Genomic DNA, 25,458 nt, shown 5'->3' on the forward strand with positions numbered 1-25,458 from the left:
TTTTGTAAACATGTCTATGTTTAGGAGCCATCTTGCTCCTCTGGGCTCTTACCTGAGGCTGTATTCATTTTTCCATCTCCGCTTTATAGGGCACCTAATGTGATGGTGTCATTTCTATAAGCCTTGATCCCTCTCAGAGATCCTAGTGGCCAGTAGAAAACAACCCTTCCAAGCTCCCTACACCCTACCTTCACCAATATATGCAGATAAAACTATTTAAAAATCTTTTTAAATTCTCAATTTGCAGTGTAAATAAGGCTCTTTCAAGGACCTCAAGAAATAAACAATGACAGTCACCACAGCAAAGGGAGCAGAACTGAGCGACTTACTCAAAGCCAAGCCATTCTCAATTTTCTGGGCCCGCTGCCTGTGCCTGGGTGTCTGCTGAGTGCCCTTTGCTGCTGCGTGCACTGGTGGCCTTGAAGTGCGGTGGTGGGGGTGGGGGAGTAGGAATTTCTGGGCACCCGGCGACTCCCTTCGGCACTGGGACGGCGTCCCTGGCCTTGGGATTCAAGCAGAGCGGCCCTGGCATGCTAAGTGGGCAGCACTGGGGCGCCTTTGTTTCTCGTGGCCATCTCTAAGGACCGGCTTCCCTCTGAATCTAAATGGATTTACCCCTCACCCACCCTGCCCGGGCCCCCAGAAAAGACAGCGCCTCTCAGTGATGCGTCCGGAACACCTGGAGGGTGGGCGTGGGGGATAACCTAGGCTGAGCGGGTACGAAAAAGAGGTGTATACCAGCAACCCCCAGCCTGGGCAGCCCCAGTACCGCGCGGGCCTGAGGGGGTCCAGGCTGGTCAGCGGCCCCAACCTGGGGGGTCCAGTTGCCGGCAGCCTCAAGTCTCGCGGTGCTACGTCTCGGACCCGGGAGCCCGGCAGGGCGCTCCCCGCCGCGCGACAAAGGCTGAACCGAGAGGAGGAGGCCGCGCAGGGAGGAGGAGCAGATAGAGGCGGGGGCGGCGGGCCGCGGCAGCGGGAAGCGTGGGGGAGCGGCGCCCGCCCGCGCCGTCCTTTGTGTGGCCGCGGCGCTGGCCTGCGCTGGTCCCCGCTGCGCGCTCCGCGCGCGCCGATCCTCCCAGCAAGATGGCAACCCCGGCGGCGGTCAACCCTCCGGGTGAGTAGCGGCCGCGGCCCCAGACTTTGCAGCCCTCAGGGCCTGCCCGGGCCGGAATGGGCTGGAGCGCACTGGGCGTCCAGGGGCCGCAAAGCCAGGCGCGCAGCCCGGTTTGGTTGGGGAAAGGCTGTCACTCGGCGCGGCAGCCTCAGCATCAGCACCAGCATCTCCATCCTGCTTTCTGCCCCATCCTAGTTCTCCCCTAGCACCGGCCGGCACCCCTGAATAACGCGACGCTTGTTCGCTTTCTCCAGAACACGAAGGGCCAGCCCCGAAGCTCTAGCAGTTCCTCAAACAGTCACCTTTGCCTTCCCCATCGCACGCGTTTTTCTCTTCCGGTTCTGACTCTGGTAGTGTAGCGTCGGCAGCGGGTCCCGGCGGGCGCCTGGTACCGCGCTGTCTGAGGGAAAAGTTTGGATCCGGGATTCAACAGGGTAGAACTCCCGGGATTCTCCCCTGCCTGCCCCGCCCCCCCAAGCGCCGGTCGTTTGCGCCTTTTACAACTGGCCACTGTGTATGTGAATCGTTCCTGGGCACGAAAATCCCAGCCTGTAATAATGTAGCGTGGAGCATACCTGCTCCTGTCCAGGTCATCATCTGCCTTCTACAGCCGTAATCCTGTAACAAGTGTGCTCCTTTTTGTGATTTAAAAAAAGAAAATGATCATGATTAAGGGAGAATATTTACCTGCTTCGGAATTGTGGCATGGAAATTATGTTTTCGTTGAGAAAATTTCCTATGGTCTGAGCAGTACTGGCTGCAGGAGTCTGAGAATGGGACACTGAGATTGCAGCAAAGTTTTGGGTGTTGAGTAATGACTGCTGTGGGCCTGGTAGGTCACTAGGTCCCCACAGGGACAATCACAGAGGTCAGCCTTCAGGAAAGTCCCAGTTGAGGGAGTTTATGAGACCACAGGGATGAACAAGCACATTGCTTAGCAGAGAGAAGTGTCATCAAAGAGGAGTGAGGGATCACTTCCATCTGTGGTGGTCAAGGAAGGTTTGGGGGATTAGACTGCAATTAGATTGTCCATCTAAAATGTGAAGTTTGGCTATACAGAGCTTGGGACTGAGGGAAACTGCAGACATGAGTTATGATGGCCTGGATCTAAGCATGAGTGGAGGTCAGTGAGTGGCTGGTGCACTGGGGATTTAAGGAGAACAGAAAGATTTAATATTGAGCTGTGTAGTGAGGCTAAAAACTATGGACTTCCCCCACTTTGAGAGAGAGTTCTTAATGGTATTGAACGGGGAAGTCTCATGATCCCTGCTCCCCCCCCCCCCCAGGTTAATTTGTCAGCTATGTCTAAGTAACATAGAAATAAGGTAACCAGACTGGAGGCGGGGAAGCCAGGTTTCAGTGAAGCATGAGGAGGTCAGACTTAGTAGAAGTGGCTTGAACAGAGAGGAAGGAAAGCACCATTGAGTAGGTAAAGGAGTTCAGATTTGATGCTGATTATATTGGAATAATGGCAGAGGAGGAATCAAGGAGACACTGAGGTTAGAAACCTGTGTAATTAAAAGGAAGGAGGTCCATTAACAGAAATAGGGAGTCCTAAAAGAACAGACAAGGAGTTCCCTGTTTAGAACACTGAGTGGGAAGATGGTTTGTATAAAAGCCAATGCCAGTTTGTGTGTCATTGAAGCAATTTCAGACCATTCAGCTACTTAGAAATCAATAGAAAATTAAGATTTAAATATAATGAAATTAGAAAAAGCAAAGAAAGTTAAATGAAGATATTTTAGCCAAGTATGCGTTTATATTGGGAAAAGGAATAAAATTTCAGGCAATTCACATAATTCATGTCCCATTACATCACCACTGAAAACTGTTTTATCTATTAAAAATCCCAAGATCAACATAAGATGGGCAGTCGCCTGTCTTAATGGTGTTGAGCATGTAGTGCCTGTGCCTCTGGCTCTGGAGAATTTGGTACAGCCACAAGGTCTCATTTGTGCTGTTGTAAATCCCTGATTAGCGTGATAGAACTCTCTGGGTCTTTTCTCTGTTGACAGCAGAGATCTTGAGCATGGCGAGAATGTCTCAAAAGAGCTTTCCTTGAGGTGGCTACCCTTTCTGTTATCCATCATCAGTTCTCTTAGTGGTACCCATGGTAGCATGCAGATCTGTGCCGATACATTGTTCTTCCCCCATATACATCTCTAGCTTCTTTAAGGGAAAGGTTTAGTTTAATGGATATAACCAGAGATTCAAGCTAAAGAGAGAGATTTCAGATTCTACGAACCATTTACAACAAATAGAGGCGTGGCCCTTGAGCCCATCCTCATGAGAAAAAGTTACAGGATTTTTGACTGTTGCCTCTTCCTCCTGCCTCCCCCCTCTCTTTAGATGTTATTCCTTTGCACTGAGTAAGAGCTTGGTAAACACAGGTAAATGGACTAGGATATAGCAGGATTTATTCCTATTTTGTGTTTAGGGTACAGTGGCTGCCTCCCCACATCCACTCACTTGCTCCTTGTTTTTCAGTTGACCACTGAGTACCATTTACAGTGACACTATTATGTGATGTATTGAGGACTCTATAGAGCCTTGGTGATGTCAAATGAAGTTGGAGTCTTCACCCTCTCATGTTACTAAGTTGATATGATCCAGGTTCAAACCCACTTTAATCTGCTCTTTATAGGTCTCCTGTTTGGGACTTGGGTAAGAATACTCCTTGTTACTCTAGGGGAGAAGAGATCTCTGAAGAAAGAAGGGTCTGACTCCCAGGTATTTTCATGGCTCCTGCCACTGAAAGTCCTGGGTGCATTTCTTGCCTCCTGTGGCTCATGACACTTCCATACTTCTGAGTCATTTCCAGTCTTTACACTGGTCACTGATATTGTTGTATTGGCTGTTATTTTTTAAAAATATTTAATTGATTTTTAAAAAAATAAATGACAGCAAAATGCATTACAATTCTTATTATACATATACAGCACAATTTTTCATATCTCTGGTTGTATACAAAGTATGTTCACACCAATTTGTGTCTTCATACATGTACTTTGGATAATGATGTCTATCACATTCCACCATCCTTGTAACTCCCTGCCCCCTCCTTCCCCTCCCACCCCTCTGCCCTATCTAGAGTCTGTCTATTGCACTCATGTTCCCCCTCCCTACCCCACTATGAATCACCCTCCTTATATCAGAGGAAACATTCAGCATTTGTTTTGGGGGGATTGGCTAACTTCACTTAGCATTATCTTCTCCAATGCCACTCATTTACCTGCAAATGCCATGATTTTATTCTCTTTTATTGATGAGTAATATTCCATTGGGGACTATAAGCCACATTTTTTTAAATCCATTCATCTATTGAAGGGCATCTAGGTTGGTTCCACAGTTTAGCTATTGTGAATTGTGCTGCTATAAACATTGATGTGGCTGTGTCCCTGTAGTATGCTGTTTTTAAGTCCTTTGAGAATAGACCGAGGAGAGGGATAGCTGGGTCAAATGGTGGTTTCATTCCCAGTTTTCCAAGAAATCTCTATACTGCTTTCCATATTGGCTGCACCAATTTGCAGTCCCACCAGCAATGTCCCACATCCTCACCAACACTTATTCTTGTTTGTCTTCATAATAGCTGCCATTCTGACTGGAGTGAGATGATATCTTAGAGTAGTTTTGATTTGCATTTCTTTAATTGCTAGAGATGATGAACATTTTTTTCATATATTTGTTGATTGATTGTATGTCCTCTTCTGAAAAGTGTCTGTTCAGGTCCTTTCTATTTGTCTGGCCAGGGATGACATTCTCTGAATTAGAGAATGGAATTGTGGAGTTGAGGGAGGGGCATGCTTGTGCATTATTTGTTTTGCTATCTTCTTGGATGATATTTAAGCATATCTGACTTAAATGAAATAGTGAAGGTTTGAATTAGTTACATGCATGAAAGGATATCTACAGCTGACATGGCACAATTAAGAAGGAGACTTTTCCAAGTGCCATTGTTTTATCGTAATCTTTCATAATTTAAGTATGAAGGAAACAGGTACACATTCAGATTAGTAGTCATTAGGAGTTATGCATTATCCAGACAGTGTCTGAAATTAGTATTTGCAGAATAGACTTAGAGGTTCACTTTTTTTCTGGAGTCTTTTTTTATACTCTCCCACCCTTTAGGCTTCTGATCTTTGACATTTTAAATTGGAATTGATTATATAATACAGGAAGATTCTCAGGGCAGAGTACTTTAGATGGAGGGATGTTTGGAATGATTGAACAACACATTGAATATCTTTGATGTGCCAAGCACTCTGTAGGATGCAGAGTAATGCAAAGATAGCAAGAATTTTCTTGACCTTGGAAAGTTCTGAGCCTAATAGAGTAGGCATAAGTAGATCAACTTTCTAGTTGGAAAAAAAAATAGAATGAAATGAATGTTGACTAGGTATGGCTACATTGTAACAGGGACCCAGACAAAGTCTTGTTACCAGGTAACTTGTTACCATCCCATATATCCCTGCTCCCACACAGTAATCCAAAAATAAGCCTTTTTGTAGACATATTTTGACCTAAAATTTCTATTTCCTGGAAATTTTAGGAAGAGTCGTTTTGAGCTGGCAGTCGAGGCAGGAGATGGACAGATTTGTGAAAGTAGATGGTACTATCAAGTGGATGTCTCCTCAGTGCTCTTGGGGACCCAGCAGGTTACCCAAGAAAGAGATGGATTTAGAGCTGTTGAGAGACCCATGCTGTGCCTGCAAGCTGTCCTGCCTTATGTGGAATTAGAGCACCCAAACTAGCTCAACAGGGAATTCAATCTGACTTCTCTAAATACAGTTTTCATTGAATCTACAAGCCGATACATTGCAAAATGCAACATTATTTTGCTTTTTTCTTATGAGAAACTGCTACCAAGTCAACTCTTTTGCAGTGTTTAAAAACACTTTTCAATTTCAGTGATATTAAAAAATGTGCGTCTTGAAATCAGTAAAATATTGTGCCTTAAAAAAAAAAGTCAACTTTGCTGACTACCTGCAGTTAAAATACATGGCCTCCTTTTCAATAAAAACTAAAGTTTGCCCTTAGGCATGTGTCAAGGAACCCAATGATGAACTGATGTCCTTCTGGCTTCCATCAAAAGAAAGAAAAAAAGAAAATAGAAAAAAGGGAATGATATCCAAAAAAAGAGGTTTATTTATTTTTTTCTGTCTGTATTTTTTTAAAACAACTTTATTTTTTTAGAGTATTTTTAAGTACATAGCAAAATTAAGAGAAAGATACTGAGATTTCCCTTCTCCCACACAAGGCCATCCTCCCTTATTATTAACTACATAACCCTCCAGAGGTCCATTTGTTAGAGTTGATGAACCTACACTGACCGTCATAATCACACAAAGCCCGTAGTTGACATTAGGTTCACTGTTGGTGTGCTTTCTGTAGGTTTGGACAAATGTATAATGACAGGTATCCATCACTGTAGTATCATACAGTTTCCCCACCCTAAAAATCCTCTGTGCTCTGTCCCTTTATTTTTGCTCTTTCCCAGCCTTTAGTAACCACTGATCTTTTCACTGTCTTTACAGTTTTGCTTTTTCCAGAATGTTGGAAACTATGTGGTTCAGATATGATTTGAGTGTATACTTCAAAGCTTCATGTGTTGGAAGCTTGGTGCCAGAGTGACAATGTTGAGAAGTGGTGGAAACTTGGAACAGGTGAGGCCTACCTAGTGGGAGGTGATTAGACCTTTAAGAAGAATTAATACTTTTCTCTTGGGAGTGTGTTTTCCTTCTCATGGGAAGTTCTTTGGAAGTTGTTGTTATGAGAGAGGCTGGCACCTCTCCTGAATCTTTCTTGCTTCCTGTCTCACCATGTGACCTCTTTCTTCCTCTTTCACATGTACCCCCACCATTGTGATAGTATCCCCACTGAAGCTCTCATCAGAGCCAGGTAGATGCTGTCACCATACCCTGGAACTTCCATAAGCTTCTTTTCATTATAAAGTATCCAGCCTTGCTGATTACGTGTGACATACACCTGTATACCTAGTTGTTCAGCAGAGCTCGAAAGTTTGAGGTGAGCTTGGGCAACTTAGAGAGACACTGTCTCAAAATAAAAACTGAAAAGAACTGGAGATGTAGCTCAGTGGCAGAGCATCCCTGGGTTCAGTCCCCAGTACTAGGGGAAAAAATACCCATTCTCACGTTGTTATAGCAAACAGAAAACAGACTAATACAGAACCATACAGTATATCTCCCTTTCAGCTTGTCTTCTTTCACTGAGTAATGTTCATTTACATTTCTTTTAGTGGTTTGATAGTGCATTCTTTTTACTGCTAAATAAGATTCCATCATCTGGATGTACCACAGCTTATTTATCCATTTACCTACGGAAGGACAGCCAAGTTTCTAAGTTTTGACATTTATGAATAAAGCTGCTGATGGCCAACACTTATGAACAACTACTATGTGCTAGGTACTGATCTAGATTCTGGGGTTAAAATGATGAGCAAAATAAGTACAACCCTGGCCATCAAATAGACACATTGCCATAAAACAGTCACACAAATTTGTTATAAAATGTGTTAATACTATAAAGAAATGATCCCCTGAGGTACAATAATTGAGGGACTTAATTTAGATTGGAGGATTGGCATAGGCCACTTGAAGTCAGTGAAGCCCTCTTTGAGGAGTGACCTTTAAGTCAAACTCTGAAGAATGAAGAGAAACATAAAGAACTTTCCAGGTACAGGGAGAGCCCTGTGGTTGGGAAGAGCTGGGCAGGTTTGAACAACCTGAAAAGGACAGTATTGAGAGAAAATGGTGAGCATGGGTAGAAGTGGTGTGAGAGGTTGGAGAGGAGGATGGAGACTGGCTCCCACAAGATGATGGATCTTGGGTTAAGGGTTCTGATTTGATTCTAAAGGAAGTAGAAAGCTATTGAAGGGTTTTGTGTGCGGGAGGTACATGATACAACATGTACTTTTTTTTTTTTTTGTACTGAAGATTGAACCCAGGGGTGCTTTACCCCTGAGCTTCCTTCTTTTTATTTTTGATTTTGAGATGGGCTCACTAAATTGCTAAGGCTGGCCTGGAACTTGCAATCCTCCTGCCTCAGCCTCTTCAGCAGCTGTGGTTATAGGCATACGCCACCATGACCAGCCCATTGTGCACTTTCACAGGATCCCTGTGGCCTCTGTGTGCAGAGCAGATTGGAGGGAGTCTCAGAAGCAGCAAGACTCCAGTTAGATGATGCAGATGAGTGTCAATGGAACTGGAGCGAAGTCAATGGATTTGAGATGTATATGGGACAGGAATGTCATACTGAGCAACCCCTGTTCCTCCTTGCCCATCTTTGCAGTTGGGCAAGGCCTGTCCTGCTTGGGGTAGAAAATCATCATGACTTTATGTGAAATGTAAGGGGAAGAGGTGAAGGATGATTCCCAACTTTCTGGTCCTGACACCTGGGTGGTTGAAGGTGATGGGAAGATGGTGAGGTGCTGGTGGCCAGTAGGGTATGCCCAAGGCTTCAGTATTTGACATTTGGTGAGGTGCCGGTGGCCAGTAGGGTATGCCCAAGGCTTTAGTATTTGGCACTTACTATTAGAGAGGCTGTGGGACACATGGCCCAGAGATCTGGGCTGGAGAAATAAGTAAAAGGAGATGTTAGCATTTCCCAGTTTCCCTTAGAGTATTCTTTGGGGGGGGGGGTAAATTGGGTCACAGATTGTAGGATATTTAAGCCAAATACCTTAGTTCCCAAATAGTACTTCTGTTTACTGCTTTATAATCTGCCTTTCTTGAGATTCACTAGGACACAAGGTCATAGGGAGATTATTTCTGCATTTTTTTCAGAGCCATTAATACACTCATACACGTATACAGACTTGTGCTGGTTTGTAATGTAAGAAAGGAACATCCTTACTTAGAGTTGCCAAGAAGTGAAATGTGCTGCTTGGGAGGCCATGAAATTTTCCAGTAGGATCTGGTGGGCAATTTTGTGGAGCAGGTCTGGCTATTGAACTAGGTTTTCACACAGAACTTTTTGTTCCATGAATAAAAATTATTTCCCATTTCTTGTCAAGCTCCCTCCCACTGGAGGGCTTTTGCTTATGCTATGTCCTTGGAATGATTAAATACTCCCCTGACTTTCCTTCCTTACTCCCTACCCTTCCTCATACCTAACCATTTTCCTGTCCAATTCCATTTTCCCCTCCTGATCTCAGTGTAAATTCTTATTGCATTAGGGAAACCTGTTTTGGTGCCTTTATTCAGGTAGAGTGTGCTTAGAATGCTTCCTGCCAGAGCCCTATAGGGCTGTACTTTGTCTTGGAACACTTGGAGCACTTCCCCTTGCCTGGAACTAAGTGGTAGATTGTGAAGTTGTTTGATGGATGGATGCCTATGTCCCTGCCTGATGGAAACTCGTAAGGGAAGGGAGGCCACATTGCTGTGGCAGCTCCAGTACCTGACGGATCGCCTTCCCCATGGCAGACCCCAGTAAGGTTTTATTAACGGATGAATGTAGGATTCTAGAGAATTGTCTTATATTTTCAAATGTGATTATCTTCAACTATATGTCTTGAGGAAAAGAAGCATACATTCTATATTTGTGGGTCTCTGTAACAGAATAGGCCAGAGCTGACTTGATTTAGATTCTGACTTTAATTTGTAGAAACTGATTTTGATCTGAAAAATCTTACCAGCATAATCCCTACTCAAACCATTCTTTGAACTTTCTAAGGCAAGGGAGCCTTGGAGGCACATAGACTTTATAAATCTCCCCCAGAGGACGGAAAGTCACTTAGGTAAAGGTCCTTGTTAACATCCCACTAAGGTTCACTAGGAAGAGGTCCTCCATGGTGGCTTAGTTACCAGCAGCTATAGATGGGGCAGACTGCATGATGGCTTTAGATGTAGCCATTGTACAGAGATGGTGGCCTGGGACTTGGGAGGCAGCAGCAAGATCAGATGGTATATTCACTGCCATTTGGTTGAACCAAGCAGGTCTGGAGTTGGAAACTGAGGCCCTTTGCAGAAAACAGCACCTCTGTAGCTGCCAACACTGGAATAGTTTGACCATTTCCAGACAAATTAATAAAAATGTCCAAATGTTTACAAGTAGGTAGTTCTTGCCTTTATGTGCTGTGTGGAAACACTGGACATCCTTTACAGGTGTGGCTGTGTCTTCAAAGCGGGCAGTGCAAGCAGGCTATGCTAGCCCTGCTGAGGAGTGACCTTCTCCCTTCAACACTACCACTGAGTACAGTGGACATACACTTTGAAGTAAAAAATTTGGAAAATATGCAAAAGTTCTAAGATAGTTTCACCACCCTCACATTTTTGTATATGTCCTGAAGATATTTTTCTAAATATCACACACATATGTATACATTGCTGAATTGTTATAAACATATTTTCATTACTCTCTCCTCTTCATTAATGGAAGAGCCTATCAAGAATACTGACTTGAGTGTTAGTTCATAATTGGTTAAACTCAGTTTCATGTTCCATATTCACTGTGCTGCTTCCTAATGCCAGTATCACTAACTCACCCAAAAAGCTTTGACCACTGTTTGTTGTTTATGTCTCCTCCTGTATTGAACTACAGATTTCCGACCAGCTTGGCTGACAAGTCCCCAGGGCTTGGAAAGCCTAGACTGAGGGATTTCTTGTCCTTCCTATCTGCATTTTGTGCCATTAGACAGATCGTGGTAGTTATTCCTGTTTCCAGTGCAGATTCAGGAGCTGTAATAACAGATGATGAATGTGCTTGTTTGGGGTTTGCTTATCCCTGCTTTTCTTCTTTGCTTTTAAACAGTAGGGAGTAGCTGCAAGTGGACCTGGGCACCTTTCCTTCCAGGTACAGGCAACAGAAGAAAGACTAAAAAGTAAGACAGCCAGGGAGGAGTCTGGATGACATGTCCAGGGTGGGTAGCACCAGAGGAGTTGACCTGAGTTGAAACTGAACTTTGAGTAGATTCAGAGCCTTTGGGTGTATCCAAGAAGCAGACTGGCCAATGGCCTTGCTGATGGCTAAGTGAAGGAGATGGGATCAAAGAAGAGGGTGGTCTTCCTCACACCAGACACTCATGGAACCCTGTGGTGAGTCATTTTGCCCATCAGAGCCTTTCTGCCAGGTGAGTGAGGCAATTTCCTAACTGTTTGGACCTTCAAATTGCCCTAATAGCAGTTAAGTAAGAAAGCCATGGAATTGTTAAATGACTGAAGGTATCTAGGAGAGGTACATGACTTCCTGGAAAAAAACAGCAATATATGATCTTATAATCAACAGGAAGCCTAAAGTTAATCTAATTTTTAATTTATAGAGTCACAGCTATATAGAATGGTATTCCCTTTTTATATTAAATAGATCACTATGGCAGGTAGTAGGGCATCTGAGAAAGCTGGCCCAGGGGCCACACAGGTGTGTCCACATGGTGCTTCTCAGTGGGGGGCATTTTCAATGTCTGGAGACATTTTTGGTTGTCATTTCAAAGTTGTATAGATGCTACTGGCACCTGTGTATAGCAGCCAGATTTTCCAAAGAATTATCCAGACCACCATGTCTCCAGAATTGTGTTTGATAAGCTTTGTCTATGGAGACCAAACTTTTTCTAGGCCTCTGGACAGTGGCAATTGGAAAAGAAACCCCAGAGTGCCATCCAGATAATGGCCTGCATGAAACATGTCAGAGACACATGGCAGCTTTAAAACCAAGATGGTTCTTTTGAGATAGTTATAAAATCTGTGATGGAAGTTAATTTAAATGTGAAGTAACAAAACTGCAAGAAGTTTTTCTTATTATTTTTAGAACAGCATTTATGTTTCTATCACATCAGCAGTTTGAAATGAGGCATAGTCTGGAATCATTTGCCATAATTTGATATGCTTGATAGATTCCAAGTCCCCCAAAGAATAAAATGAATGAATGTGATCAAGGATCACAGCTGTGTTCTCCATGTTTTTGAAAGCATTTCACACCAGAAAACTTCCAGTTCGGTTCCTCCAATGTCCCTGCCCAAAGGATGCTGTGCTAGCTGCTAGGGGGCTAGAAAGATGTGGATCAAACAGGTTGGCTATGTGTGGCCTCTGTTCAGCCAGTCCTGGAAGCAGGCAGCCCTGGGACAGGTTTATGCAAATTTGTGCAAATGACTGACCCTGTTGGTGTACTGAAGAGAATGGGGGCCCTCTCCAGTTCTTTTCTGCAGGCAAAGAAAGAATGCTGAAGGAATGGTTCAGAAGTACAGCTTTTTGCAGGACTAAAGTGTGTATGCTTTTTCCTAATCAGCATCACAAACAGCAGGTCTCAATTTCCAGCTGCCTGCTGAGTCTGTAGGGTCCTGCAGATTCTGGGAAGCCTGCATCTCCCTAGTTTACTCCTTCCCCCACCAGGTCCCCTGTGGCAGCGAATGGCACCACTCTCCATTCATTGGCCCAAGCCAGACATTAATTATTTTAATTGCCTATCCACCTAATTAAACAAATATTAATTGAATGCCAACTGTGTGCTCACAGTGGTGTGCAAACCCAGGCATGGTTTCTGCTTTCACAGAGCTTTACTGTGTGGTTGGAGAGTCAGCCATTTATTAAATAATCACACGCATGAGGATATCATTAAAATAAGTATTATGAGAGAAAGGAGTCTTTGTTTCCTAATGCAACAGGAAACCATTGAAGTGAGCCGAGTAGGGATGTTTTGTGATCAGAGGCGCATTTTGAAGAGATCTTTCTGGCACCTGAGTGAAGAGTATCCTTAGTGGCAGCAGGAAGGCTGGGTGAGAGAAATCTGTTGCATGACCATCTTGACAGTTCAAGGAAGGGATGGTGGAGGACTGTGCCAGGTGGCAGTGGATGAGAAGTAGATGGAGCCTTGAGATAGTTAGAAGTAAAGCCAACAGAACCAATAGAACAAGGGATGGAATGGATATAGACGAGGGAGGCAAGGTTCCTGATTCAGGCATTAGCTGCCATTTCTGAATGGTGTGAAAATACTTTGTATACAACCAGTAACTTGAAAACTTGTGCTCTATATGTGTAATATGAAATGAACTGCATTCTGCCGTCATATATAACAAATTAGAATGAGTAATTTAATAAAAAGGAAAAAAGAACACTAGGTGAGATCTGGAGTGTTTGGGACTTTTTTGGGAGCTGGAGAGACCATAAGTTTGCTCTTGGACACATTGAGGGAAAGCCACTTTCAGTTCAGAGATGGGGACTTGCTCAAAACTCTGAATTGCTCCTGCCCCTGGAGTCAGGATCTCCCCTCTCCTCCTCCTCCTCTGTACTTTGAGCAGATTTGGCATAATTGTGGTGCTTCATAAATATTTGTTGAATGAATCAATGTATTGATTTTCAAATTCCCCAAATCCCAAACCAACAAGAAGAGCTGGGGGTCCATGACAAGGATTTTTGTTTGGAGGAACTTTTTCATGCTAAGATAATTTCAGGCCTATGGAAAAGTTGCAGAAATGGTTCACAGAGCGACTACATGCTTGTTACTTAGATTTCCTAGTTGTTGTTACATTGACTGTATCCATTTCCCTCTTGGTACTATTTAAGAATAAGAGGCAGATATGATGCACTTGCTTAACCCTAAATACTTCAATGTATAATTCCTAAGAATAAGGACTTTCTCCCTTAATTTGTAGCCTGAATTAGGAAGTTGGCATTAATCTAATAGCACTATCTCATCCATAGACTTTATTCATAGTTCACTAATTGTTCCTTCTAACAAAAGAAAAGAGATATTTTCTGATCTTGGATTTAATACAGGATTGCAAGATTCATAAAGTTGTCTCCTTTAATTCTGAACAATTCCTAGTCTTTTTTTAAAAAATCTTTATAACCTTAATATTTCTGCCGAAGTACAATTATTTTTAGGAATATCTCTCCATTTGGTTTTGTATGATATTGTCTCACAATTAAAATGAGGCTGTACTTTTTTAAAAATAGAAAACAAATTTTAATTTTTTTTTTTTTTTGGTACCAGAGATTGAACTCAGGGGCACTCGACCACTGAGCCACATCCCCAGTCCTATTTTTGTATTTTATTTAAAAACAGGATCTCACTGAGTTGCTTAGTGCTTCTCCATTGCTGAGGCTGGCTTTGAGCTAAAAATCCTCCTGTATCAGCCTCCCCAGCTGCTGGAATTACAGGCGTGTGCCGCCGCACCCGGCAAATTTTAATTTTTTGAAACAAAAATACGACAAACTACTATTGTATCATAAGTTTACTTCTAACAGTCCTGTGGAAGCAAGTGTCTCAGTTGGTAATATCAACAGGTGATTAGGACAGGTGATTAGTGATATCAAATGCCATTCCCTACATGCCTGACACACCTCATTTTGGGGTACTCTACACGATATTTAGGCATGTCACATGTTTCTGGGGAGTACAGGTCCTGAGGATTATTATTATTATTTTTTTAAGATTGCAGGGTTAACACTTTCCTAAACTGAATATCAACTTTATTTGACAAGTAAAATAATTATAAGCTAACTTTGCAAAGATTACCATAACTTTCTTGACATAGAAATTGAAAAACTTTTCAGGTAAGTTGCTCGTGTGGAATGCCTGAAACATATTGCAATTAACAATTGGATCTTCATTCAAACAGTAATTACTCTGTGATTCCTCCTCTTTGGTTTCTGGTACATTTCTAGGATTAGATATGCATTTGCATTTATTTTAGAAAGTAAATTTATTACTTCCCTTAAGTTTCTTTTAAAAACAAGGGCGCAGTTTACTCTGCTTTGTCAAAAAGGGAACACCTTTTGTTTTCTGACTTAGTGATTTGAGGGGATATAATTTGCCTACAGAGATTTGCTGAATTTTGCATTCTGAGAATTCTCTTGCCCCATCCTGAGTTTTAGAAATATTTTGTTATAGCTATAGAAAGCTGACTAGGTTGCAGTAAGGCTTAAATGTTCTATTCATAGTGTTTGGGATGGGACTTAGCACACAGCAGGTGCTCTGTAAGTGCTGCCTTCCTCATTACAATTGTTCTCTTAGTACCTTCACAGTGGTGTGGAGCACTATACTGACTTTGGCATCAAAGAACCAGTTGTGCCATTGAAGAGAGGGCTCTCTTGTGAAATAGCCCTTGATACTCCAGGGCTGTCAAGCACATGCAGCATCATCATCTGCCCCCTCTGGACATTCCTCCTTCCAACCTCATTTCAGAGAGAAACTTGGAGCCCTGCTTCTGCTGTCCCTACTCCGCTCCTCCCAGCCCTCGGAAGTGTATCAGTGGACTTTAAATAGTCCTTAACCTTGCTGGATCAGGCTGCTCCCTACTCTCAGGTTGTGACATCTTTCTCAATATTTTTTCCATTCACTAAACTGGCCTTCAGCCCTAACTTCTTGTAAGTCCAGATCTGCACAGCTTCATCACCCACTCCTCTTCTGTCTGCCCTCACTGGCAGAGGAAGAGCCCAAGGACAGCTATCCCTCCCTATGTTCTGGACAGACCAAGGTGGAATCTGCCCACCATGAGGGATCCTCTGTTGATGGCCCAGGGGCTACTGTGCTCTGGGTGGGATGCTGTCCCTGGCCTGCCACACATCTGGAACTTAAGTTCTGCAGCTACTTGGTGTCCTGTCTCCTTCTACCTTTCACTTGGCTCTCCTACCCTCCACTTGGGTCCAAGCCATGTGAATTTTATGCAGTACTTTGTGGACAGACTGGAAGTTAGGTTATGCTCTTTTTTTGTTCAGATTTTTTCATTCACTCTCGTTCATAATCCAACAAATATTTATTAACTCTCTGCCCTTTGTTAATTTTGTTCTTGGTGCTGGGAGTAGACTGATTAGGAAGAATGACAGTCTGTACTTTTATGATCTGTAGTCTCCTGAGGTCCCCCTACCCCATTTTGCCTGGAAGGCAGTTTCTCCCTGTGTTCTCCACACTAAATGTGCAGTTGGTCAAACCTTTTTCCAGAATGCAGGGTCTGTGAGGTCTGTCTACCACCAGAGGGTGCCAGACCATTCAAGTAATTATGTCTGGGATCTGCCACTTGACTATGCACAGAACAGCCAGGAGGACTTGTTAAGCACTGAGGGTTGCCCCACCTCAGAGTTCCTTTAACAGACTTGAATTTCTAACATGTTCTTAAGTGCTGCTACTACTGTAGCTGCTGCTGCTCCAGGGACCACAGTTCAGTTCCACAGTGGCAGGGACAGCACCAGCTAACCTGGTTACTCATACCAGGGCTTCCACGTTCATGAGCCTGTTGGATCCTATTGTTTCAGAGTAAGGGCCTGTCATGGAACCAGGACAGCTGCCTGGTCCTTAGGTGCCATTTCTTATGATTCTGCTGAAAAGAATTCAAGCAAAACACAGTGTAACAAGCAAAGTTTAATAGAGTGAGAAGCAGGGGTGGTGAGCTGTATAGGAACTGCATGGAGACCACTCTGAAGAAACGTTGGTGTGGTGCTCACAGAGTTGGAGTGTTTAAGGAAATGAGGTCCCCCCCCCTGTTTTACCTCTATTTTCCTGCCCCCTCCTCCATTGGTTTATTACCCTTTGGATTGCCCTCAGCAAACTTCCTTTGTAAGGGTCTTGATGCTCTGATTGCAAGGGTGATTGGGTCATTATGACATAGTTTCAATGTTAAGGGAGGGTCCTGGTGACCTGGTTACAAGAGATAATGAGGACATGGTCTGAAAATAGTAGTTTTCCCTGAGGGGTTATAATTAACTATGATTGGAGGATATCTCAACATATCAGACCTCACTTTTCTGAAGCTTATCTGCTTCCATTAGGGTTCACCATGATTGTAGGTACTAGTACCCTGGAGAGATTATAATTATCTGCAGCTTGGGAAGGTGGGGCATTCCAGCTCTCTTTCCCCAGTGTCTGCCTGTTTACATAAAGTTTTTTGTGGTTTCCAGTTTTATGACTCCTAGATTTTCCTTGATGCATAGACTTGTCCATCATTGTTCCTTTCCCCACCCACCTGTTCATGGCTAACTAACTTACCCAACATCAAAGATGATCAGGCTCAGTTGGCTCATTTCACAGATGAGGAAATTGAGATTTAGATAGTGGAGCAGAGACTTGGAACACATTCTTTTGATCCTAAGTGTACCTTCTTTTAAATATTACTCTGGATTTCCCTGGACAATCTGAGGACAGAAAGGAAATGGATTGACAAGTGAATTATACTGAGGAGACATGAACCAAAAGTGTCAGCTAGTCATCCTGCAGCATGAAAAGCTGGGAAGAGCCCATTCTCAGTAGACTAGTCCTGGCTTTGGATGGATAGGTGTGAGCCTTTGGACCTGACCCCGTTCTCTTAGTCACCCTGACCTTTTCTCTATGGGCTTTCATTTTCCCATTTATAACCTGAAGGGTTAGTTACAAAAATGCCTCTGATTGGCTGGGTTCAGAAAGTCTTGGGAGAAAAAGCTGAATAGACACAGTTTGGTTCTCGGGGAATTTAGGGGGTACTTAGGGAGGTAAACCTAGATGATCTTCTTGTGTAAGCATCCCCTGGTTTTCAAATCCAGTGTAAGTCTTCACCAGAGGGTCTTATGATGAAAGGTGTAGTAAGAAGAACATAAGAGGAGACCACAATAAGCTCTGTGTGGAGAGTCTGGGGCCATGGGAGACTGCAACAGATAAGACACTTGACCCCCTCACCCAAACCACTATCCATCTATTTCTCTGAGCCTCTCTTCCCATTTTGTATTCTTACACCAGAGCCCATGTTCTAGTTGTCTTTCTATCATACCTTCTTCTTGGTTTAAAATAAATAGATTTTATATACATATGAATATACATATATAGAATATAAAATATATATTACAAACATATGAAAAAAGTATTCATTTCAATAAAAATGTCTTATCCTTGCCCTAGGAGAGTCAATGAGGTGTGATAGTGAGATATAACCATTCCAGGGATGGAATCCCATTTCTGCCACTTGGAGAAATGTCTTAACCTTTTTGGGCCTCACTTTCCATGTTTATATAGTAGAAAAACAAAAACAATGCTCATGTTCCTTTAAATAATTCACACATTGGGAACTATTGTGGGAATTAAATAAGATAAACATGTAAGACATATAAAGCCAGTGTCTGCCTCTTGGTAAGAATCCAGCAAATGCTTATTACAGGAGAGTCTACAACAGGACTCTGAACAAGAGTCACTGGGATGGCTTTCCAGTAGCAGGTGCTTTAGAATCTAAAGGGAAGAAAAGCCTTGTTGACTATACCATTGTTCAAACTCTGGGCAAAGTTTTCTCCTTAAACTTTAAGACTGATAATTAAAAGCCCTAGGGCACAACCAGATAAGGAAGGAAGGCTTCCATCCTTCAAGCTGCTGAATTAGTAAAACAAGAGAATTAGAGATCTCATTCAAGGAACTCCTAAAGGAGCTACTTCTGGAAGATGGGAAGTGACTGCCAATGGAAGTTCTCAGGTGCATGGAGGAATGACAATACAATAAGCAGTGAACACAAGAAATATAAATATGCTCTGACCATAAATAATAACAGGATATACTTTATGGGGTGAGTAGAGGGAAAGCTGTGTGGTTCAGGGCTACTAAACTTTTGCTAAATATGTATAATGGTTTTAGAATGATAACCGATGCCTCTACCATAAGGAGTTTCTAAACTAGTGGAACAACAAATAATAGAATGAAACCTGTGTTTTAGTTAAGAACAAGAACAATTAGAAGAGGAAAAGTTTATTTTAGGGCTCATGGTTTCAGAGGTCTCAGTACATAGCCAGCTTCATTCCTCGGGGCTTAAGGTGAGACAAACATCATGGTGGCAGAGTGTGGTAGAGGGAAGCATCTTACATGATGATCAAGAAACAGAGAGAGAGAGAGAGAGTAAGCTCAGGGCAATAAATATATAACCAAAGTCAAGCTCTAACATGGCTCTTCTAGCCACACCCTTCGGTTACCACTCAGTTAATCCCCATCAGGGGATTAATTCACTGTTTGTCTTAAGAATCTTATAACCCAGTCATTTCACCTCTGAATGTTCTTGCACTGTCTCTCACATGAGCCCCTTTGGGGGACAATCAAATCCAAACCATAACAGCCTATAACCCTTTCAATAAAATAGTAATAAAGCAGGGAAAAAGAAAATGTATGACAAATAGCTGAAAATATGGTAGAAATAAATTTGAACAGAAGTCACTGGGATGGCTTTCCAGTAGTAGTTGACTATTCCATTGTTCAAACTCTGGGTAAAGTCTATCTAAATAGTTTGAATAAATCTACTATTATTTCAGGTTAGGAAACAAACGTTGTCTAAGTAGATTTAAAAAGAAATAGAGGCAAATGTAGTTTATAAGAGATATAATGTGAATTCCCTTTAGAGCTTTAATTGTGTAGATAATGGTTTTTTTAAAAAAATTTTTTTAGTTGTAGTTGGACACAATATATTTATTTTTATGTGGTGCTGAGGATCGAACCCAGAGCCTCACACGTGCATGGCTGGCGCTCTACAACTGAGCTACAGCCCCAGCCCCTGTAGATAATGTTTTATTTCTTAAGATGGAAATCTGTATAAATTTCATTCCCTTTTCTATGCCTTAAAATTTTCCAAATGTTATGTTTTAAAAATCTACTTAAAGTTAAATGACAATGAAGAATATATTTTTAGGTAATATGATAGTTAATACCAGCTAGGCATGGTGGTCCATGGCTGTAATCCCAGTGACAGTGACAGGTGAGGCTGAGGTAGGAGGATCGGAAGTTAGAGACCAGCCTAAGTAATTTAGTGAGGCCCTGCCCCCCTGCTGGGGGTGGAACTCAGTGGTAAAGCACTCCTGGGTTCAACCCCCAGTTAAAAAAAATAAAGGTGGATACCAAATATTTTTAGGTATGTATTATGGATTTGTGACTGAGAGTCTATGTTTATGAAGAATAAAAGGAAAACAAAAACCTCAAGAGGAATGTTTTTAAAATATAAAGACAGGCAATTCAAAAAGTGTAAAAAAAAAAGAATCACTAAATCATGTTTAGTTTCATTAATAACTAATGAAATAAAAGTTGAAACAAGCATACTTTTGCCCATTAGCTTGACAATAATTAAAAAGCCTTCTAATATCCTGTGTCAGTTGAAAAGTTTGTGCATTTTGTGGGAGTGAAACTTAGTCTACCATTCTGGTGGTGGCAAATGTTTATAAACTCTGGTTCAGTAATTTGAGTATACTAATTCATTTTTAAGAAAATAATCAGTGTGGGAAAAATGTCATTAAGAAATTTTATTGTAGTGTTGTTTATAAAGATAGAAGTGAATAAATATAAATGTGCAACAAGGATGACTAGTAATGGAATCTAGATGTCCTTCAGTGATATAAACTTTGTATATGTACAGTATTTCAATGGCCTACCAATTAGGTATAACATTGATGAAATAGTTCTACTTATTTGTATTTATATGTGTGAAGAGAACGGTCTGGAATCATCTGGTAAAAAGTTAAACATAATTATCACTTTATGTGTCATGATATTTTCCAGCTGTTTTAGTCTTGTAAATATAATAAAGAGTTTAAAAAGAGAACATGTTCCAAATTTATATGTCATATTTTGTATTATGTGATTAAAAGCATTAACTTTTCAATCAAACATATGTTAGTATGCATGCATTTCAGCTCTGTCACTTAGCTGCATAACTCTAGGCTGATCACTTAGACTCTTTGATTTCTTTAAATCTGTAAAATGGTAAATGTTCTCCATTGAGCATGTGTATAAATGGATGATTCATGTAATATGTTTAGTATAACCTTCCAACAGTGTCTGTGCCCAGGAACAATTAGCTGTTACCACCATCAGGATTGTCAGCACAATCCTGGACCTGAGGATTTTTCACAAGGACTTGAGCAAGGATCTCAAATGACCTAACAATAGCAGCATTGAGGAGTACATATGGGAACATTCATAATTTCCTGACACTAGGAACATGTTCCTGACACTGGAACACTCATTGTGAGTAAAACAATAAGTTATGTCCAATGTCTTTATGTATAAAGACTCTACCTGCCTACAGTTATCCCCCAATATAGTAGTCCTTTCAGATCATTTTTTAAATCTTGTTTTTGTGGTATGGGGAATTGAGCCCAGGGTCACTTTTTATTTATATTTTGAGAGAGGGTCTCACTAATTTGCTGAGTGTCTCGCTAAATTGCTGAGGCTGGCCTCAAACTTGAGATCCTCTTACTTTAGCTTCCCAATTCACTGGGATATCAAATGTGTGCTATCATACCTGGCTCCTGTCAGATTATTAATCTATCAAATACATTAATTCACTGATTAGGTTTCAGCTCTCATAATTTAATCATGAACTTTGGAGGGATACCTCAAATCTAAATCATAACAATTACTAAAGATATACTGAGTGTATTGAGATTACTAATTCCCTTCCATATTAATAGTGAGACTTTTCTGCAAATATACTAGAATTTACAGTGCACCCAGTGAAGCATTTGGTGATTTTGTGTGTGTGTGTGTGTGTGTGTGTGTGTGTGTGTGAGAGAGAGAGAGAGAGAGAGAGAGAGAGAGAGAGAGAGAGAGAGAGAGAGAAAAGTCTCACAGTATGTTTTGTTTTGTTTTGAGTACTGAAGATTGAACTCAGAGGCACTCAACCACTTAGCCACATCCCCAGCCCTATTTTGTATTTTATTTAGAGACAGGGTCTCACTGAATTGCTTAGTGCATCGCCATTGCTGAGGCTGGCTTTGAACTTGCAATTCTCCTGCCTCAGTCTCCCCAGCTGCTGGAATTACAGGTATGCGCCACTGCACCTTGCAATAGTATGTTTTACTAGGATTCTTTCATCTGTAAAAGACAGCTCAATATACACTAGATTATACAAACTGTAAAGGAATTATTAGATATCCAGGTGAGCATTTGGCCAGGGAAAGATACAAGAGTGCTAGCGATACACTTGAGACACTATGTCTCTTCCCTGTAGTCCCTTATTCAGTTTCCTCCTATATTGGTCTTTTTCTCTGGTAAGTTCTACCCACATGGTGGTCCAGTTTCCTCTTGTTAGTGGAAAGTCCTGCTGAGGTCCTGGGTGCAATAGCCAACTGACATCCCTGTCACTAGAGTACACCATGTTGTGTGTGGCCAGAGGTGGGCATGTGTCCTACCCGAGGAGCCCCCTTGGGGGTACATACCCAAGCCACATGGACCTGGAGTGAGAGAGGGGACATGGCTCAAATGAGGCTTTGTGTGGTCACCAGAAGAGAGAAGCAGACAGGATGGGTGGTTCAACAGGTGTCGGACCCTGACTGATAAGGTACTTTCATTTGTCACGGGTTAGAGTTGCTTCATTAAGTTTACACAATACTCCCATGAATTTTTATTCTGTGATATTTTATTCCCCCCCCCTTTTTTTTTTTAAATTGAGGAGATGGCCCCAGTGATGTCCAGAGTCTTGCCTACTTTGGCAGGAAGACATAGTGGTCACATCAGGTCTGAATTGAGGTCTCTCTCCCTCAGTGAGCTGTGTCTCCAGTTGAGATATTTCCTCTCTGAGCACCATCACAGTCCAGCCATGGCAGTGGCCTTTTCAGTGTCCCACTTGGTTTTATTATGGTGTCCTTTTGTCACAATCAGGTAAAATTTTACCTGTGGATGGAAACCAAAGAAATCATATTCTTACTTTCCTTTGGCCTAAAACATTTCCCTTTCAGTTGTCTGAGTAATAATTTTTCTTTTGCTTTATCGATGCAACAGTTTTTACTGTTTTCTTCCAATTACTGTCATTCATTTAAAAAAATTTAATTTTAATTTGTTATATATAACAACAGAATGCATTACAATTCATATTACACATATAGAGCACAAATTTTCATATCTCTGGTTGTACACAAAGTAGAGTCACATCCTTGTGTCTTCATACATGTACATGAGGGAGGGGAAGGCAGGGGGCATACGGGTTGGAAAGACGGTGGAATATAATGGTCATCATTACCTCACTGATTGTTTCTTTTGCTGAAAAGAAGCTTTTTAATTTGAATCCATCCCATTTATTGATTTTTGATATTAATTCTTGCATTATAGGAGTCTTATTAAGGAAGTTAACCTGTCACACAAACTCACTTTCAGAAACCACTGCAACCCAGGGTCTGTGTTTTGAAGGCTTTTAAAGTGGAGCTGTCTATATCTATGGCTGCTTTTAAGGCTCTGACATGAATTCTGTACAATTCCTTGTGTAAAACAAATCCTGTTCTGTAGCCAAGATGGTTGAGATTGAAGGATCAAATAAGACATCCAATGAATGAGTTATTCAAATAAAAATATTTAATGAAGGTATTTTTGCAGAGTAATTTGGGATATCAGGTCATAGTCAACTGCTTGTGTCCAAGGCTTGGCATACTGGTTTGTATTCTGTATATGGTTGAAATCTGCTTATGTAACCTCAGACTGTTTCAGGGATTCAAACATGCCTTCAAATAGCTTCATGGCCATAGAGTCTTGGTCTTTTTAAACATGTAACAGACTTGTTGTTTCTGCAAACACAGTTCTCCAAATGGCTATTATTTTATATGGAAAACTAAAGGCTGGGTTTCTTTTTCACTGTCTTCCATAAGGATTGCTATTTCAGTTGAGCACCATGGCTGCAGGATGACCTCTGAGGGACAAGTTCCATAACTTACTCCCAATTTTAAGTTCCTAACTCTATCCACAATGCTCAATTGAATTAAGCACTTATCAGAACTGGACTTAAAAAAAAAAAGAAAAATGAAAATGCCATTTATTGGGTGCATGGATAAAAAGAAAAACTAGAAATGTGATTGGTTACTTGTCTCCTTTCATTAACAGTAGCCAGGGAAAGGACTCTTGAGGTTTGTGCTGCCGCTGCTTCTGTTGCTGCTTCGACTTCTTTCTCTTCCTACATCCCCAGACCTTTTTATATTTTATTTTGAGACAAGGTCTCACTGAATTGCCTAGGCTGACCTTGAACTTGTGATACTCCTGCCTCAGCCTCATGAATTGCTGGGATTACAGGTGTATGACATCACGATCAGCCTGTGTTGCTTCTTAAGATTATTATTGGTGGCTCCTCAACCATACCACGGATATGAGTATTTTCCGTTTTCAGCACAGAGAAGTAGAGTTGGATTTCAGGGTGTTGTCTTAATAATATAAATGCAATATCAATTGTAGCTGCTCCAGAATTCAGAGCAAAACCCAACTTCTCAATTTCCCCTTTCTCCCAAGGCTACTACATATGAAAGGAGAGGGCTGAGGAAAAGGAGGGTTGGGTTAATGCAAGAGCATGATTATCTCTCTCATTGGGTGTTTTTTGTTGTTGTTGTTGTTGTTGTTTTGGCACCAGATATTGAATCAAGGGGCACTTAACTACTGAGCCACATCCTCAGCCCTTTTTATTTTATTTTATTTTTTTTATTTTGAGACAGAGTTTCACTAAGTTGCTAAGGGCCTTGCTAAGTTGATAAGGCTGGCCTTGATCTTGCAATCCTCCTGCCTCAGCCTCCTGAGTTGCTAATATTACAGGTGTGTGCCACCATCCCTGGCTAAGTGAGTTGTTTTTTTAAAGGAGTTTCATGAATAGGGAAAAAACATGTTGTTCTTGACTTTGTTAAATTATTTTATTTAGAGGAACACATTCCACAAATTAAAAAAACAAAAACAACAACAACAAAAAAGTCCTTCTGGCTAGGTGCTGTGCTGTGCAGCAGCTATATTAATCAACTTAGGCTGCATAACAAAATGTGGCAAAATATGACTGGGTAGCTTAAACTGCATAAACACAGTACAACTAGGTAGCACAGAGATTTTCTCACAGTTTGGAGGCTGGGAGTTTCAGGATTAAGATGCTAGCCAATTCAGTTCCTGATGAGGATCCTGGCTTATAGACAGCCATCTTCCTGATATGTCCTTACATGACAGAGAGAGGGAGGAAGCAAGGTCTCTGATGTCTCCTCCTCCTCCTCTCCTCCTCTTCCTCCTCTTCTTCTTCTTTCTTCTTCCACTAATCCTGTCAACAGAGCCCCACCCTGATGACCTTATCTAAACCTATTTGCCTCCTACAAGCCCCATTTCCGAGTACCATAACACTGGAAGTTACAACTTCAATGTAAGCATTTTGGTGAACACAACTTAGTAGCACTAGCACAAAATTATTTTAGTGAGATGATATTGTAGTGACCCATGTTTGAGCAATAAGGACATAGACTTGAGTAGAAAAGAAAGAAAAACAGACATCAGTCATTAGCAAATATTCTGACCCATGAGATTAGTCCCTGCTGTGAGGCTTGTGTCACTTCTCTGCCTCTGTGAAGACACATTTTAAAATCATTTCTTCATTCACAGTTCAAATTAATTCTGTATTGAACTGTCTTACTTTGATTTTTATATTTTTATAAAACTAGGTATTTTACTTGTTACTGTTTGGG

The 25,458-nt window shown here is 41.7% G+C and overlaps 1 protein-coding gene across 2 annotated transcripts in view; it reads left to right on the plus strand.

Annotated features, from left to right (window-relative positions):
• Positions 1 to 534: 534 nt before the first annotated feature.
• The window catches only part of Arnt2 (aryl hydrocarbon receptor nuclear translocator 2), a 177,455-nt gene continuing 152,531 nt past the window's right edge, over positions 535 to 25,458 (plus strand). The window contains exon 1 of one of the 2 annotated variants that reach the window (XM_078051085.1): positions 535 to 1,114. In XM_078051085.1, the coding sequence (XP_077907211.1) occupies positions 1,084 to 1,114 (31 nt within the window). In that variant the 5' untranslated portion in view covers positions 535 to 1,083. The remainder of the gene's footprint in view (positions 1,115 to 25,458) is intronic. The other variant, XM_040275013.2, reaches the window with a different exon arrangement.

Source organism: Ictidomys tridecemlineatus, chromosome 5 (genome assembly GCF_052094955.1).
Source record: "Ictidomys tridecemlineatus isolate mIctTri1 chromosome 5, mIctTri1.hap1, whole genome shotgun sequence".
NCBI lineage: Eukaryota > Metazoa > Chordata > Mammalia > Rodentia > Sciuridae > Ictidomys > Ictidomys tridecemlineatus.